We start from the raw sequence: 18,535 nt of genomic DNA, 5'->3' as shown, positions 1-18,535 counted from the left end.
TCGTGCACTATCTCTCTGTGAAATAAATAAATAAAAACTTAAAAAAAAAAAAAAAACTTAAAAATTTCCATTGGCAACTATGGATTCGTTTTCATAAGAGTTAGCTGTTTCTTTCCTCCCCACAATTTTTATCATGAAAATTTTCAAGCATACAAAAATGTTGAAAGAACAGTAAAGTGATCAGTTATATACTTACAACCTTCTAAAATTGTTAACATTTTACTATGTGTTTTGTCTGCTTACTTGTGTACAAATATATACAGTTTTTGCTTATTCCTTTGAAGTAGTTAGCAGACACTAGGACGTTTCACCCCTATATACTGAAGCATGTCCTTTCTAAAAGAGACCACTTTTCTTTCTTTCTTTTTTTTTTTTAATTTTATTTAGGGTGCCTGGGTGGCTCAGATGGTTGAGCGTCTGCCTTTGGCTCAGGTCATGATCCCAGCGTCCTGGGATCGAGTCCCGCATTGGGTCCCTGCTGAGCAGGGAGCCTGCTTCTCCCTCTGCCTCTCTCTCTCTGTCTCTTTTGAATAAATAAATAAAATCTTAAAAAAAAAAATTTGACAGAGAGGGACAGTGAGAGAGGGGGACACAAGCAAGGGGAGTGGGAGAGGGAGAAGCAGGCTTCCCGCGGAGCAGGGAGCCCAATGGAGGGCTCGATCCCAGGACCCTGGTATCATGACCTGAGCCAAAGGCAGACGCTCAGTGACTGAGCCACTTAGGTGCCCCGAGACCATTTTTCTATATAACTACAATATATTATCACATCTAAGAAAAAGCATTTAAATATTCTCAGTATATTCAAATCTCCCCATTTGTCTCCCAGAGGTCTTTGAAGGTTGTGTTTTGTTTCCTAAACAAAAAGTAAGCTTTTACCCGTTGTGTTTGGTTATGTTATTTTAGTTTTTTTATTCTACAGTAGTTACCCACATTTTCTTTTCTTCAAATATTTACTTAAGAGAGAGTGCAGGGGTGGAGGGGGAGCCAGAGGGCAGAAGGAGAGGGAGAGAGAATCCCAAGGCAGACTCCCCACTGGTGGAAAGCCCAAGGCAGGGCCCTATCCCTGGACCCCGGGATTATGACTGGAGCTGAAATCAAGAGTTGGATACTCAACTGACTGAGCAACCCAGGTACCCCAGTTTCCTGCTTTTTCTTTCTTCATTTACAGCATTGACTTTTTGACGAAATTGGATTAGTTGTCTTGTAGATTCTTTTGGAATGTTGTATATGGATTTGCCTTTATTCCTTGTGACATTTTTATCTTGTTCCTCTATCTGTCTTAAAAACTATGAACCTAGTAGAGTAAGTGTAAAGGCTTTGGTAAGGGGCGCTTGGGTGGCTCGGTCAGTTAAGCATCAGTCTCCTGATTTAGGTTTCAGTTCATGATCTCAGGGTTGTTAGATTGAGTCCCCACGTCAGGCTCCTCGCTGGGTGTGGAGCTTGCCTAAGATTTTCTTTCTTCCTCTCCTCTGCCCCCCACACTCCACCGCCTGGCTTACTTGTGCTCTCTCTCTTAAAAAAAAAGAAAGGCTTTGGCCAGGACACATTTTAGGTGATGTTTTGTAATTTGTATTGCATTATACTAGGAGGCACATGTCAGATTCTTCCATTATTGATGCTAAATTTCATAACTAGGTCAGAGTGGAGATCTCTCCATAATAAGGAGTTCTTTTTCTCTGTGGAACCTTTGGATGATAGTTTGGCACCCTGTGCATAACTTGTACGGCAGTCTTTGTACTCTCTGTGGATCAGGGATTTCAAACTATAGCCCTTTGATTTGGTCCATGACCTGGTTTATATGGTGACTGAGCTATAAATGGCTTTTGCTTTTTTAAATGATTACAAAAAATATATACAAATATACAAATATAGTGGTGTCTACTATTTGTTGGCCACAAAGCTTAAAACATTAGCCAGCTTTTTCTGGTTGTAAAAGTTAACTGGGTAATGCTTTTATTTAAGTCAAAATATTTTTTGTGTGTGTCTTTTAAAGCTGGTTTATTGCAGCCTCCTGTTCGTATAGTTTCACAGCCACAACCAGCACGAAGATTAGACCCACCGTCCAGATTTTCAGGAAGGAATGACAGAGGGGATCAAGTGCCTAACAGAAAAGATGACCGAAGGTATTTTTTTTTAAGTGTACTTTTGATGGTGGTGAAGGTGCACACTGTGAATGCATGTGATGTCACTAACTGTACATTTAAAAATGGTTAAATGGTGAGTTTGTGTTACACATATACAACAGTTTCTAAGAAGTTGTTAAAATATATTAGAGGATCTTATATTATCTATTTTATTAAAAAACTTCAATAATGCCAGAAATATTAGTAATTTTAGAACATTTTGTTTTAAGTCGTGAAAGGGAGAGAGAACGACGTAGATCCAGAGAAAGATCTCCTCAGAGAAAACGTTCCCGGGAGAGATCTCCTCGAAGAGAGAGAGAACGATCACCTCGGAGAGTTCGACGTGTTGTTCCACGTTACACAGTTCAGTTTTCAAAATTTTCCTTAGATTGGTAAGTTCTTTTCCCCTCATTGTTTTATTGAATTACCAGTTTTATAATTTGTCTAATTTAGTAGAATGTTACAGAGATATTTTTCTTACAACTTTCATTCCTGACATTTACTTTATATAGGGCAGAAGGGTAATTTGAAGTAGGAGTATATTTTCATATATTCATAAAATCATTAAAGATAGTAGTTATTGAAAAAGAGCCTCTTGTGATCAACTTGTGTTTTTTTTTTAATTTGTTTCTTAATCATTTAAAGTCCAGATTTATTGATAACTTTATTAAGTCCATGCATCGTTCCTTGTGTATGATGAAGTAATAACACAGCAGTGGACCAATTATTTCAAGTTAGCTGTGACAGTGTGGCATAATAGCAACATAGACCTTCATATACACTCACATATATGCGTCTGTATATAAATACATTTTTTAGCCTTTGGAGTCAGAGGTAATAGGCAAGTTAACAAGAATTTCTTAGTTTCACCTGCAAAATGGAAATTTTATCAACTAGTAGAATTACTAAGGTTAAATTGAGTTTGTGTATCTAAAGCACTTAATCCAGTCTGTGGCAGTTGTAGATACTCCATAATTAATGGTGGTGGTGGGATGTCATGGCCAGGAAATAACTACAAAGTTGTAATTCATAAAAATGCAAATTGGTAAAATGACTGATTTAGTATAAGGGAAAGGAGGAATTATCTAAAGGCCCTGGGATGGGACTGGCCATTGACTATAAGATAAATTAACAAATGGAGAAAACAAATTGACAATAAAATAAAAATGAATCATTAAAAGCAATGTTTAAAGCTGTTTAGCATAGGAACAAATAACTGTGCGCTTCAGTCTCCTGAGAAAATATTACTGTGTTTCAACAAAGAATAATAATATTGATATACTGACCTGTCAGAAATTTAAATTTCTATATATTCAGTTCTAGGTTGAGTAAAACAGTGTAAACTTAAACTACTCAATGCCAAAAAAAATCTTGCTTAGGGACTTTGCTTAATTGTTAGATAGTTCATGTTCATTTAGTCATGTGGTCAAATGAGCAACTATTCTTAATTTATACTACTTTTTTTGTTACTCCTGTTTACTTTTATCTAGATTGCATATATCAGAGAAACTTATTAGAACCAGAATCACTTCTCCAGTCCCAAATATATTAAATAGAGCAGCTCTGCTCTACTTTTGGGGAGAATTGTGATGAATAGGATATAAATTCAATAGCTGTCTATCTCCTTCCAGGTTAGACCTTCACAATTTCATTTCATCACTTTGAAATAAATTCCCAGAACATCAAATCAACCCATTACAAATAAAAATCGTTTGAAATTACTATACCTTTTCTCATCTATAGTTGTGGAAATCAAGATTGTTTTATAGTAATGTGATTATAAGATATTGTACGCCAAGAAATGACTCATTTGTACATCCTTTGTTCTATTGTAGATTAAAATCCTACAGGGTAAAACACAACTTCAAAAATTCTAGTGATGGAAAACTAAGAAACTATTATACATACTGTCTATTTGAAACACTTCTTAAAAAAATGACTTAAATACGTATTTTTCAAATTTTCCTTATTTTGACAGCAGAATTTTATCCAAATAATGTATACTTATGTTAGCAACCATACCTGATGACAAGTTTGTCACTATATGTTTGTTATTTTTAGGCTTCGAATAAGAAGATACCCCTACAAATATATTAGGTCATAATTTATACCTTGTCTTTAGTTTCAAAAAGACAGTGAAAAGAAAGATAATAAAAAAGACAATGTAGTTATCTTTTCATCTTACAAATTGTTGTTTTCCACTTTTTGTTATGCTTTTAATAGAAATCCTTTGTTCTTTTACCAGATTGATTTACCTTTGAGTTCCTTTCCTTTAAAAGCTCTGCTGCTTAGGAAAAAGGAAAGCATCCTTTAAAACAATCAGTATGTCAGATTTAAAAGGCAAGAAACTTATCCTCTTTACGTAATAATCCATCAGGTATGGATCGTAATCATTAACAGAGAGAGGTATGGAGGTGTTCAAAAAACATTTAGATTTAGCTTTCATGTGGATTTTTGCACTTAATTTTGAATGTAAATATGCTTGTTATAGGATCTTACTATAAAATGAAGATTTATTTTTTTTACATTATATGAACCTAATTGAGGAGTACTCATCATTTGGTATCAGTCTTGTCCCTTCTTTGTATCCATTCTATATGAATTATAATTTTCTAAAAAATTCATAGTTTCAGCTGAGGTAGAACTGCTTTTTGTTCATATCTTCTCTGGAGCTGGCATTGAAGTTATTTCAGAGGGTCTCTAACGTATTTCAAGCTACACAGAAAACGCAGAGAAATGAAGGTAATACTTAGGTACCAGTATTTAAAGCTGTAAGTAGACAAATTTGAAAGTGAGGTTTCATATGGCTCTTTGCAAATCTGTAGCTCATTAATAATTGACTCTGACCATTTTCAGCTGGCTTTTAACCATGTCAGCTTATATATTTAGATGTGGAATGGAGTGAATGTTTATATAATATTTGATAGTGAGGCTATTTATTCACTTACTTATGTCTGTTTTTCAGTCCTAGTTGTGACATGATGGAACTAAGGCGCCGTTATCAGAATTTATATATACCTAGTGACTTTTTTGATGCTCAGTTTACATGGGTGGATGCTTTCCCTTTGTCAAGACCATTTCAGCTGGGAAATTACTGCAATTTCTATGTAATGCACAGAGAAGTAGAGTCCTTAGAAAAAAGTATGGCTATTCTTGATCCACCAGATGCTGACCATTTATACAGTGCAAAGGTTTGTATTCTGTGATATATAGCTAAAATTTCTGAGCAGTTATTCATATTGAGTGTATGTGGAATTAATCTCCTGGAAGTGGTTATGTTTAAGACCTGAATAGCTATTTTTTTTTCCTTGTCTGTCTGATTCTGTTTTGGTTATTTAAGTAATTTAATTTAACCTCTTTGTCTTACCTCTTAAGCTGTAAAATTCATGGTTATTGTTTTAACATTTTGAAACTCATAAACGTGAAGATGAAATTGATTTTATTGAGCTTTTTGGAATGTTCTGTGACTTCTGGTAGCCTCAGATAAAGCATAATGTTGGTGAATTCCCTATATGTTAGTCTTCAGGGTAACATTCAGTATATTGCTTATGGTCGGATAGTTTTTGGCTATTATAGAACATTGATCAAAAAACATTTCTTGACAAGTTAAAACTCTTATTATAAAGTATCTAATACCATTTCTGCTGTAGCATTTTACTTTCCATTTTTATAAAAAAATTTTGGCTATCTAATATGTAAGGATAATTAGTAGTGCTTCTCATTTTTTTACATTACTTTAGACTTTTGACAGGATTGAATTATTTGACTATAATAGGTAATGCTGATGGCTAGTCCTAGTATGGAAGATTTGTATCATAAGTCATGTGCTCTTGCTGAAGATCCACAAGAACTTCGAGATGGATTTCAACATCCTGCTAGACTTGTTAAGGTAAAATGAAACACTTATTTTAACTTCAGGTGTATATTTGCTTTGCTTAGTTCTAACTGTGTGTGTGTGTGTGTGTGTGTGTGTGTGTGTGTACATATATATATATATAAAATACATATATATAATATATAAAATTAAAATACTACATTTTTAATTTATTAACAACTAATTTTTGTATTGTTAAGGCACTCAGAATTTAATGACTTTCTTTCAGTGAAGATTATGGCTATATCTTATTTGTATGTCACTAGTTCAGCTGTCATCTTGGTATTTTATACTTGCAGGATAGTAAAATTTTAGTGGTATTGGATTTAGTATATTTCTGGATTCTTTTAAGTATGAATTATAGCTTGTTTCTTTAAAAAATTCTTTATCTGAAGAAATATTTTAGAAGGATGAGTTATGATGTGTAAATCCTATTCCATTGCTGAAATGCAGTGTGGAACACGATGAACTGAACTCTTCCTTGACTGACAGATACCAGAGGTAGTAAAAATGATATTGGAAAGTTTTGTCCCTTTCCTTTTCAAGTATTTTATTTGTAATTTGACAAGTTGCATAACACATGTAAATGATTCTTTGTTTTGAATTAGTTTTTAGTGGGCATGAAAGGCAAGGATGAAGCCATGGCCATTGGAGGTCACTGGTCTCCTTCGTTGGATGGACCAGACCCAGAAAAAGACCCCTCTGTGTTGATTAAGACTGCTATTCGTTGTTGTAAGGCTCTGACAGGCATTGATCTAAGTGTATGCACACAATGGTAAGTACCAATTCATTTCTTGATTAGAAATGTTTTTTCATAGTTTATATAGATGTTCTTATTTGTCAGCCTCCCCTCCCCCCTTATTTTAGCAACCTTGATCATGCAGGTAATCTCAAAGGAAAATCCCCATTTGTAGCAAAAGTTTATTTGGTGCCAAAAATGTTTGGGGGAAAAAGGATTTAAGAACTAATCAAAATAAACTGAACATTACTTAAATGTTTTGTTATGCTTTACCTCGGAAGTTGGATGTATGTTGAAAATATTTTTCATTTCATGCATAGCTGGAGAAGATCGTCAAGAGAGAACTTCATTTCATTATAATTCTTTTGTTATAAAATGATGTAGGTGCTGATTATTTTTGTTCAGCCATATTTTCTCTTGAGGCTTATTTGTCTTGTGTATTTTAGTGTATTTCTTGTGACTTAATTGAGAATATTCTTTTTTTAGCACATGAAATCTGAACAGCTATCCAGCTTCTTCAGGTATTCTCTAAAATATGGGTAGCTCTATAATCAAACTTGAAAATGCCTTGGGGAACATATTCTTTTAACCATAAAATATTGTACAAATGTACCAAAAGAGGAACTATGGCTTCTATAATTTTTTTTTCTTTAGACCAACCTCAAGTTCTTGCAGCAAAATTTCTTTACTTGATGTGCTACAAGTGAACTAGGGTCTTTAAAATGTATTTTAGAATTTTTTTTCCAACATGCTTCTTCCCTTGCAACAGGTACCGTTTTGCAGAGATTCGCTACCATCGCCCTGAGGAGACCCACAAGGGGCGTACAGTTCCAGCTCATGTGGAGACAGTGGTTTTATTTTTCCCGGATGTTTGGCATTGCCTTCCCACCCGCTCAGAGTGGGAAACCCTCTCCCGAGGATACAAGCAGCAGCTGGTCGAGAAGCTTCAGGGTGAACGCAAGGAGGCTGATGGAGAACAGGCACTGAACGCTAATCCCTTTTTCTATTTCCGCTTCTCACAGGCACAGGAACACAGGCACAAATGCACACCACACACTACATAACAAACACACATGGAGGAACATAACTGGTAACAGCGACTGGTAATCCAGCTTTCAGCAGTATAGTTGTATTTTCTTTTCTTTAAAAAAAAAAAATCTGTCTAGTATGCTAACTTTAAGAGTGCTGAGACCTCAAAGGAAAATAAGTTGTGCTTAAATTGCACAGAATTTTGTTTTTATCATAGGTCTAGTTGCTGGAATCTGGGACCAGTTGTTGAGCAAGGTTCAGTATTAAGCCATTTTAAACATTTTGCCATTTTCTAAAATTTAAAAAATTTTCTCTTTCACGGTCATCAGTTCTAGTCATGGATATTTGAAATTGGACAACCACAAGTCTGAGAGATTTGACATTTCAGGCTATGTGGCATCGTCTTTGGTACATTTGAAAGGTCTGACTAAATCAGTCTTAACTTTGGGTGGCTTGAAAATTGGGGCAAGATCACACACTGTGTGGTTAGTGGAGACCGGCAGTGTTTGTGCATCCCTGATATCCTTTGTGTTGTAATTTATCACCCTTTTGTGTTTCACAGATCTGGCTTTGATTGGCTGATGAGTGTCTTTGTGATCAGTTAAAAGTGGTAGAATGTATGTACGTGGACTTGCCTAAATAATAACTTTAGGAGAAGACAATCTGAAACATTTGTGACCTTGCACAGATCAGCAACAGACTTTTAAAAATAAATTACTTTTATTTTAAGGTTTCAGAATAGTAATTATGTTCTTAACTTTGTATATCAGGATGAAGAAGAGAAAGATGATGGTGAAGCTAAAGAAATTTCTACTCCCACCCATTGGTCTAAACTTGATCCAAAGACAATGAAGGTAACTTTGAAATTTGAAATTTCTAACAAGAATAGAGAATGAGATCCATGTTTTATCATAAAAAAACCACTAAAGTCAACTGAATAAATATTCTGTATTTATATGTGTGTATAATTATTAAATAAAGCTTGACTTCATAAATCAGTGCAGCCTATATCTGTCAAATGTAATACACAAGTGCATGTAGTGTGAGTAGCATCATTCTTTGATTGGGGAACTGACCAAGAAGGCAGAATTTCTGCACTTAAGTAATTTAAATTCAAGGAAAAGGGAAGAAACAGGAAAAAGATTATCAAGATTATTTTAGTTTTTGAAATAATATTTAAAAAGTAGGTTGATACACATCTGAACTGGGAAAGAATAATTTAAAAGCCTCTTTTGAAAATCACTGGTTAAGCTGTACTAGTTTTTCTTTGGTCCCCAATGTCTTTGGACTGATTATCATTCTATACTTTTTCGTTTCTGGGCTTATTTTTTTTTTTTTTTAAGATTTCATTTATTTATTTGACAGATAGCAAGAGAGGGAACACAAGCACGGGGAGTGGGAGAGGGAGAAGCAGGCTCCCCGCTGAGCAGGGAGCCCGATGCGGGGCTCAATCCCAGGACCCTGGGATCATGACCTGAGCCGAAGGCAGATGCTTAACGACTGAGCCACCCAGGCGCCCCTCGTTTCTGGGCTTATAACATGAATGTAGATCCATAGAATTCTACGTGTGTACATTCTACGTGTGATCAGAAGATCACAAGCTTTTGCAGCCTGTTATTTTTAACACATAAAAGCTGACCTTTCGGTTAACTTTTGTTATCAGCAAAAAACCGGTTTTCTTCTTTTTTATGAAACTGTAGTTTTTTAACCCACATTGCTTTTTTTTAGTAAGTAGAGAATGTATATCATAAGATTAAGCCGCTTCCCAGGACTTTTTGTCAAACTGATGGCTTTGCCATTAAGTTTCTTATTTTAAAACTTGTATTTCTTTTGATTATTAATATAATGTGTGCTTATTTTAAAAATTGGTACATACATAGAAAAATAGAAGATAAAAGTTACTCAAGTCTGTAACTCAAACACAACCACTGTTAAAATGTTAGTGTATTTTTTTCCATTATTTTTTCTGTGTACAAGCTTTATGATTGGTTGGTTGGTTCTGATCATGTATAAAACATTGTCAGTCTCATCCTTTTCAATTAATATTGGTGTTTCCCATGTAATTATTTTTAAATGTTCTGTATTCCTCCCATCTAGTTGATGTGGTATTATTATCTTTTGTTGGGTATTTAGATTCTTCACATTTTTGAGTAAGGAACTGTTACAAGAAATATGTAAAGGTTTTGTTTTGTTTTCCACTGTGTTTAGAGTATTTCTTCAGAGTAAATTGCCATAAATTAGAATTTCTGTGTCAAAGAGCACTAACGGTTTTTAAAGCATCTTAAAACGTTAGATTATTTTCCAAAAATATTCTGTCAGTTTGCATTTTCACAAACATGTTCTGAGCTGTACAAGTGTATTTTTCACCAACATTTTAAAAAACCAGATGAAAGATAATTGTATAGTTTGTTCCCTATTTCAATATCCTGTTTTCTTTTTCTGTGTTTATATACTGTGTATATTTAGGTAAATGATCTCCGAAAAGAATTAGAAAGTCGAGCTCTTAGTTCTAAAGGATTAAAATCCCAGTTAATAGCCCGGTTGACAAAACAGCTTAAAGTAGAAGAGCAAAAAGAAGAACAAAAGGAATTAGAGAAATCAGAAAAAGAAGAGGAAGAGGAGGATGATAGGAAATCTGAAGATGATAAAGAGGTATATACTATTAAATATAATATTGGTTTATAGAGAGTTCTTGAAATATGTTTGTGTATACTTTCATTAAGATAAAACTACAGGGGCCCCTTCCCCCTGCTCGCTCACTCTTGCTCTCTAAAATAAATCTTTTTTTTTTTTAAGATATAACTACATAACCCTAAGATTCAACCAGTTTTGCAAGTTTGACACATGCATATAGTTGTGCAACCACCACCACAATTAAGATATGAAACAGGTCTGCCACCCCCTAAAAATCCTCTGTATCCATCTGTAAGCATTTTCCTCTCTCCATGTGTACTTTCTGCCTCCCAGACCAGCCTCTGGGAGCCACTGACCTGTTTCCTGTAGTTTTGCCAATTCCAGTATATCATGTAAATGGAACCATACAACCTGTTGAGTCTGACCTCTTCAACTCAGCATAATGCATTGGAGACTTGCCCATTTTGTTGTATATATCACTAATTTTTCCCTTTTTTTTTTTTTTTTAAGCTTTTAGAGAGGGCGGGGAGGGGCGGTAACGGGCGAGGGGTGAAGGGAGAGAGAGAGAATTCCAATCAGACTCCATGCTGAGCTCAGAGCCTGTCTTAGGGCCCTATCCCATGACCCTGAGACCATGATCTGAGGAGAAATCAAGAGTTGGATGCCCAGTCGACTGAGCCAGCCAGGTGCCCCTAATTTGTTCCTTTTTATTCCTTAATAACATTCCATAGTATCAGTGTATCAGTTTATTAGTTTTCCACTTGAGAGACATTTGAGTTGTTTCCAACTCATGTATTTTTAATCTTCCCCTTTAAAAATGAATAATTATTCATATGTTTGGGTGCCTGGCTGGCTCAGTCATTAGAGCATGCGACTCTTGATCTTGGGGTCATGGGTTCAAGCCCAACATTGGGCATAGAGTTTACTTAAAAAAATTACTCATATCTGGGGCACCTGGGTGGCTCAGTTGTTAGGCGTCTGCCTTCGGCTCAGGTCGTGATCCCAGGGTCCTGGGATCGAGCCCCGCGTCGGGCTCCTTGCTCAGCGGGGAGTCTGCTTCTCCCTCTCCCACTGCCCCTGCTAGTGTTCCCTCTCTCGCTGTGTCTCTCTCTGTCAAATAAATAAATAAAATCTTTTAAAAATTTTTTAAAAAATTACTCATATCTTAGATATAGAAAATGAGATAAAATTTGATTGACCGAGCCATTAAGTTCGGAGACTGAGTTCTAGTGAAGTGCTTATTCCAGAATTTTGCTGCTTCTACAGCTATGTGTTTGATTGCACTTCAGTCCTTAAGACTCTGAGACTGTAGACTTATGCCCTTAAAATAATTCCTGCATGCATAAGCCTGTCATTTGTTTTCTGAATTTGAAGTACAGGAACATAAGCAGCATGTTAGAATACCAGTAATTGGAGAAACCTACATTATGTGTTTCCTAATGTGATGCATTGTGGAGTGTACATCATTATTTAGGAAGTATTCTTGCCAAAAGTGTTTTACCTTAATCTAATTATGAGGGAACAATCAGATAAATTTAGAATGTGAAAACTTCTGCAGAGCAGCTTGTCTGAACTTTTTTAAAAAAGGTCTATATAATGAGAGACTAAAGAAGAAAAATGATATATAGTAAAAGAGTTTAGCGAGGCATGACAACTGAATGCACTGAGTGTGAAACTTGACAGGTCCTGAATGGGGGGTTATGCCATTAAAGAGTAGCTTGGGAATAACTGGAGATATTTGTTTATGGATGTGATATTAGATAATACTGAAGCAGTGCTAAATTTCTTGGATGTGATGTTTTTGTGATCATGTAGAATTGCCTTGTTATTCTGAGGTGCGTTGATTTGTGATTTCTTATTCAGTAGATTATAAATATTTACCTTGATAGTGAAATTGTCTCACTTGGCCAGTGGGAGCCCTATTGAGTTGGCTTCTATGTCCTTTGACACATTCTCATCATATTTTGAGGACTTATTTTGCAGCACAAAACAATGTTGCAGTCTCACTGTGTACTCTCCCTGCCCTGGTTCTGTAATCAGCCATTTTCCCAGGAAGCCCTGATACTTTTTAGTGAAGAATGGTAATGATATTTAGAAGCCAAGGTATACTCATTGGTATCATTGTTGTGCTGCTGTCAGCCCCTGTCAGTGAACAGAATTTTGGTACAGATATATATTCGTTTATACTTATGTTTAGCTATGTATATATGTATTTGCATCTGTATTTGTTAGTATATATTGTGTGTATTGAATGTCGTAAGTTTATGCTAGTATCTCCAATTCTATTCCCAACATCAGAGTTCATTTCAGTTTCTCCCTTTCCATCTGTTTAATTCCTTTGTCCAATAATGAGAAACATAGCTTCCATTGTACTTAATAATTATTTACTTACTTGCTCAGTTGTCTGTCGCATTCCCTTTCCTATCTGGATACCCTCTTTACTTTGGTCTGATTTCCTACCCTGTATTCTGTCTTTATATGGATGCCCTCCTTGCTCTATTTGGGTTTTAATACCTGGTAACTGGGCATCTCATCTGTTCTGGGCATTGTAGCTCTACCTCTCTGTCAGTCTCCATCCCCTGTGTAGACACCTGCTTGGCATGGAGGAGTTGCTTTAGAATTGAATTGTTACGGACAGAAGGAGTAGATAGAGAAGGCAAAGAAGAGCTGGTTTTCACTTTTTTTTTTTTAAAGATTTATTTATTTGAGAGAGAGAATGACAGGCGGGGATACTCACCACTATACTAACGAGGAGGACGAGAGAGAGAATGAGATAGAGAGAGAGCATGAGAGGGGAGAGGGTCCGAGGGAGAAGCAGACTCCCTGCTGAGCAGGGAGCCCAATGAGGGACTCGATCCTGGGACTCCAGGATCATGACCTGAGCCGAAGGCAGTCGCTTAACCAACTGAGCCACCCAGGCGCCCGAGCTCGTTTTCACTTTTTGATGTTAGCAGCCATTGGGGTTGAAAACTGGTGATAATTCTTACCATTTTGTTTTCACATATTTTCCTCTTGTGCTGTTTGATTATGTAGTGGTATAGTTTTACCTATTTGTAAATTTATATAGAAGAAGGCAGGATCAATGCTTGATTTCTTTTTATTTTTTTAAAATACAGAATGCAGGGCATCTGGGTGGCTCAGTCGTTAAGTGTCTGCCTTCAGCTCAGGTCGTGATCTCCAGGGTTCTGGGATCAAGCCCCGCATCAGGCTCCCTGCTCCGTGGGAAGCCTGCTTCTCCCCCTCCTACTCCCCCGGTTGTGTTCCTTCTCTCACTGTGTCTCTTTCAAATAAATAAATAAAATTAAAATAAATAAAATATAGAATGCTTCTTAAATATGAGTCATCCTTGTGCAAGACCCATGCTAATCTCTTCCATATTGGTCTAATTTTACTACATGTACTGCTGAAGCAAGCACTGTTTTCCTTTATTTTATCCAGCTTTCAAGATATTGAATTGGTTCCCTATCATCTTCTGATGGTTACCTGTTTGTGTGTGTGTGTGTGTGTGTGTGTGTGTGTGTGTGTGTGTTTAAAAGATTTTTATTTATTTGACAGAGACAGCGAGAGAGGGAACACAAGCAGGGGGAGTGGGAGAGGGAGAAGCAGGCTTCCCACTGAACAGGGAGCCCGATACAGGGCTCGATCCCAGGACCCTGAGATCATAACCTGAACCGAAGGCAGACGCTTAACGACTGAGCCACCGAGGCGCCCCTACCTGTTTGTTTTTAAACGTTGTTGTTGGTGTGCCTGGGTGGCCCAGTCGGGTGAGCATCTTCCTTTAGCTCAGGTCATAATCCCAAGGTTTTAGGAAACCCTGCCTTGGTTTCCCTGCTCATCGAGGAGCCTGCTTCTCCCTTTCCCTCCGCCCCTCCCCCTGCTTGTGCTTTCTCTCTCTCAAATAAATAAAATCTTTTTAAAAAAATAAACATCATTATGGATTTATAAATTTATTTTTCTAAGATTTTTTTATTAGCACAAACAGGGAGAGTGGCAGAGGGAGAGGGAGAAGCAGACTCCCCACTGAGCAGGGACCCTGATGCAGGTCTTTGATCCCAAGACCCTGGGATCATGAGCTGAGCTAAAGGCAAGATGCTCAACCGACTGAGCCACCCAGACTCCCCAAATTTGTAGATTTAAACACATTTTATGGGTTTTATTCGTTGTAATTCTTATCCTTATTGAAGCTCAAATTGTCTTTTTTTGTCCAGTGAGTAGGAATATCTATATAGATACACAACACTAATGTATAACTAATAGTATACCACTGTTATTGCTGAAATTTGTTTAAAATTATTTTTGCATTCTTTTTTTTTTTAATTTATTTGAGAGAGAGTGAGTACAAGCAGGCAGAGGGTCAGAGGAAGAGGGAGAAACAACTCACTGCTGAGCAGGGCGTGCGGGACTCCATTCCAGGACGCTGGGATCATGACCTGAGCCAAAGGCAGACACAACCGACTGAGCCACCCAGGCGCCCCTGTTTTTGCATTTCCTATTGTCACTTTCTCCCCATTTTTTTTTAAGATTTTTTAAAATTTTTATTTTTATTTATTCATGAGAGACAGAGAAAGAGAGAGGCAGAGGGAGAAGCAGGCTCCCAAAGAGCAGGGAGCCCAATGTGGGGCTCGATCCCAGGACCCTGGGATCATGACCTGAACTGAAGGCAGACGCTTAACCATCTGAGCCACCCAGGCACCCTCTCCCCATTGTTTTTATGTTGTACTATGAGTACATCATCCTAATGTGTAGCATTACACATTGTACTCTTTTAATTCCCATTTAGTCTTGGTCCTACAATTACCGTATCTAATGCTCACCACTAGTCCTTTTGTCATTGTGTCTGAAGCTCATCTCTAGGAGATTCCTCAGAGCTCATGTATGTTCATAACAGTTTGACTATACTATACTTAAAAGTCAGTTTTGCCAGCTTTTGCCTGCCAGTACTTGGTGTAAAAAAGAATCCTTCATCCCCGCTATATACATCTTTGGGTGTTATTACCAAAGGCACTATAATTGAGGTGAACATGAGTGAGTTGGGCCTTGTGACACAAGGAGGCAAAGTTATTTGGGGCAAATATTCCCAGGTTACCAAGAACCCTGAAAATTATGGATGCTTAAATGCAGTCCTGCTGGTTTGACAGCAGTTTCAGAGAAGTAATTCCTTATAAATTCCTGAAGAGTACACACCAATCAGGAAGACCACCATTACTGTGGTGGTTCTGAATACTACCAAACAGCCTTACGTATCTGCAGTCATCAAGAGAAGTATTTATTCTACTGTGAAAAACATTAAAATAGACATTTATTAAAATAAAAAAGTTTTGCTAAATATAAAGTCTTTGATTCACATTTATATTCCTTTAAATATCTTAAATATGTTACTCTTTTTTTAAGATATTTATTTATTTATTTTAGAGAGAGCAAAATGAGCAGTGGGGGAGAGCTGGGGAGGGGGAAAGGGAAGGGACCCTCCAGTACACTCTGTGCTGAGCCTGGAGCATGATGTGGGGCTCAGTCTCACAACCCTGAAGATCATGATCTGAGCCGAAACCAGGAGACAGACCCTTAACTGGGTGAGCCACCCAGGCATCCCTATGTTACTGGTTTTTTGTTTGTTTTAAGACTTTTATTTATTGACAGAGACAGAGAGGGAACTATACTAGATACCTCATGAAGTGGAATCATACAGTATTTGCTCTTTTGTGTCTGGCTTCTCTCACTTAGCATAATGTTTTCAGAGTTCATCCATGTCATAGAATGGATTGGAACTTCATTTCTTTCTTTTTTGTTAAGATTTTATTTATTTGACAGAGACAGCGAGAGAGGGAACACAAACACAAGCAGGGGGAGTGGGAGAGGGAGAAGCAGGCTCCCCGCTGAGCAGGGAGCCCGATGCGGGGCTCGATCCCAGGACCCCGGGATAATGACCTGAGCCGAAGGCAGACACTTAATGACAGCCACCCAGATGCCCCAGAACTTCATTTCTTTATAAGGCTGAATAATACTCCATTGCATGTATATACTGCATTTTGTTTATCCCTTCATCTGTTAATGGACACTTGAGTTGTTTTCACCTTTTGGTATTGTGAATAAAACTATCTACAAGCATGTTTTCAGGGCGCCTGGGTGGCTCTTCTATTCTGTCACCTCATTTTCAGTTTTAAAATTCTTATTTAGGGGTGCCTGGGTGGCTCAGATGGTTAAGCGTCTGCCTTCGGCTCAGGTCGTGATCCCAGGGTCCTGGGATCGAGCCCCACATCGGGCTCCTCGCTCAGCAAGGAGCCTGCTTCTCCCTCTCCCTCTGCCTCTCTCCCTGCTCATGCTTTCTCTCTCTCTCAGTATCTCTGTGTCTCAAATGAATAAATAAAATCTTAAAAAAAGTTTTAAATTCTTATTTATATTGTCCTGGGGCTCCTGGGTGGTTCAGTCAGTTAAGTGTCTGCCTTGAGCTCAGATCACGAACCTAGAGTCCTGGGAATGAGCCCAGCATTGGACTCCCTGCTCAGCGGAGACCCTGCTTCTCCCTTTGCCCCTCACCATGCTCGTGCTCTCTTTCTCGCTCTCTCAAGTAAATAAATAAAATCTTTTTTTAAAAAAATAAAATTTATTTATATTGTCCTTTCATATCTTGTAAGATTTTCTTAATCTCTTAGTACGCTTTAAAATAGTTAAGATTTTTATCTGTCTATGCCTGTTTTTCTGGCCCACTTTCATTGTCTGTAGGGATGTAATTCTCCTTGTTCTCTTTTAAATAGTAACTTTCTATAGGACTTGACCTCAATACTTTCTTTTGCTCATTTTTATGTGAATTTACTTTGCCTAACATTTTATTAGAAGAGGTTGCTTAAGGGGTGCCTCAGTCAGATAAGTGACCGACTCCTGGTTTCGGCTCAGGTCGTGTGATCTTAGGGTCATGAGATTGAGCCCCATGTTGGACTCCGTGCTCAGTGGGGAGCCTGCGCATGCACAGCGCATGCTCGCTCTCTCTCTCTCTCTCTCTCTTTCAAATAAATCTTGAAGAAAAATAAAGAGGTTGCTTAAGATAGCTTTTTCCTAACTTCATAAAGATTTATATTTTAATATTGTTTTCTTACTCTGTTTAAAACTGTGGTGGTTTGTGGGTGCCTGGTAGGCTCAGTCAGTTAAGTGTCAGCCTTCGGCTCAGGTCATGATCCCAGGGTCCGGGGATTGAGTCTCGAATTGGGCTCCCTGCTCAGTCGGGAGTGTGCTTCTCCCTATGTGCCCTCCTCTGTTCGTGCCCTCTCCCTCTCTCTCTCTCTCTCTCTCACAAAAATAAATAAATAAAATCTTAAAAAAAAAAAAAACTATGGTTATTTGCTTTCTAAGATTTCAGTCTCTGTTTCCCTTCCATCACTGTTTATTGGGTTGGGACCTTTTCCTCCCATGTCTATGTTGTTGCTTTCCTGCTCAGTATTGATTCTGCTTTCAGAAATTTCTTCACAGGGTGAGAGACCCTGTGCTGGAAAGATGCCCTGGTAAATCAGCTTTGCAAGTTCGTAGGACTAGAATATTCTAGGCCCTTTTATTTTTTTAAAGATTTTATTTATTTGTTAGAGTGGGCGAGAGAGAGTGAGTGAGAGAGAGCGAGCAAGGGTACAAGCAGGGGGAGCTGCAGGCAGAGGGAGAAGCAGGCTCCCCACCAAGCAAGGAGCCTGATGCGGGACTCAGTCCCAGGGCACTGGGATCATGACCCGAGCCGAAGGTAGACGCTTAACTGCTTAACTGACTGAGCCACCCAGGCGCCCCTAGGCCCCTTTAGATCTTAACACAGGCTCCTTGTACTCACTGTTGTTGGGAGTAAAACATTGCCTAGTTTCAGCTGCTGTTATGAAATTGAACTCACTTTCCAGTGAATGCCTTTTGACTGTTTTGTGGTTTTTCTGTTCTTAGAGCCATCAGACAACCCCGTTGTTTCCTTCTGCTTTCCCTCTGCACAGATGCCAGTAACATATAGGTCTTTTGGCTCTTGTGACTTTTTCCCACTCATTTGTTTATTGGGGTTTGTGGGAACACTGTTTCACCTTGTTTTGTTCTGAATGTACATGAATGTTGGATGTTGGTTTTGGTATCTAGATTATTCCCCCTTTTTTTTTTAATTTTTTATTTATTTGACAGAGA

General features: G+C 37.7%; 1 protein-coding gene and 2 non-coding genes across 3 annotated transcripts in view; 2 read left to right on the top strand and 1 right to left on the bottom strand.

Moving 5' to 3' along the window:
• Positions 1-18,535, top strand: part of CCAR1 (cell division cycle and apoptosis regulator 1) — a 63,565-nt gene that overhangs the window by 26,577 nt on the left and 18,453 nt on the right. Inside the window, exons 9-16 of the mRNA XM_028109673.2 lie at positions 1,994-2,123; positions 2,354-2,515; positions 5,089-5,314; positions 5,899-6,012; positions 6,606-6,772; positions 7,506-7,716; positions 8,536-8,619; positions 10,232-10,417. Of these exons, the coding sequence (XP_027965474.1) occupies positions 1,994-2,123; positions 2,354-2,515; positions 5,089-5,314; positions 5,899-6,012; positions 6,606-6,772; positions 7,506-7,716; positions 8,536-8,619; positions 10,232-10,417 (1,280 nt within the window). The remainder of the gene's footprint in view (positions 1-1,993; positions 2,124-2,353; positions 2,516-5,088; positions 5,315-5,898; positions 6,013-6,605; positions 6,773-7,505; positions 7,717-8,535; positions 8,620-10,231; positions 10,418-18,535) is intronic.
• Positions 6,410-6,474, top strand: LOC114214252 (small nucleolar RNA SNORD98). Its single transcript, XR_003610376.1, has one exon. It is a non-coding gene; the product is annotated as a small nucleolar RNA SNORD98 (small nucleolar RNA).
• On the bottom strand, positions 13,711-13,815 carry LOC114214245 (U6 spliceosomal RNA). Its single transcript, XR_003610370.1, has one exon. It is a non-coding gene; the product is annotated as a U6 spliceosomal RNA (small nuclear RNA).

This window comes from Eumetopias jubatus, unplaced genomic scaffold, assembly GCF_037043125.1.
Source record: "Eumetopias jubatus isolate StellerSeaLion01/CBP00866 unplaced genomic scaffold, mEumJub1_p1.0 scaffold_17, whole genome shotgun sequence".
NCBI classification, from domain to species: domain Eukaryota; kingdom Metazoa; phylum Chordata; class Mammalia; order Carnivora; family Otariidae; genus Eumetopias; species Eumetopias jubatus.
Note: the sequence above shows the minus strand (reverse complement) of the source record. Positions and strands in the feature narration are given on the sequence as shown.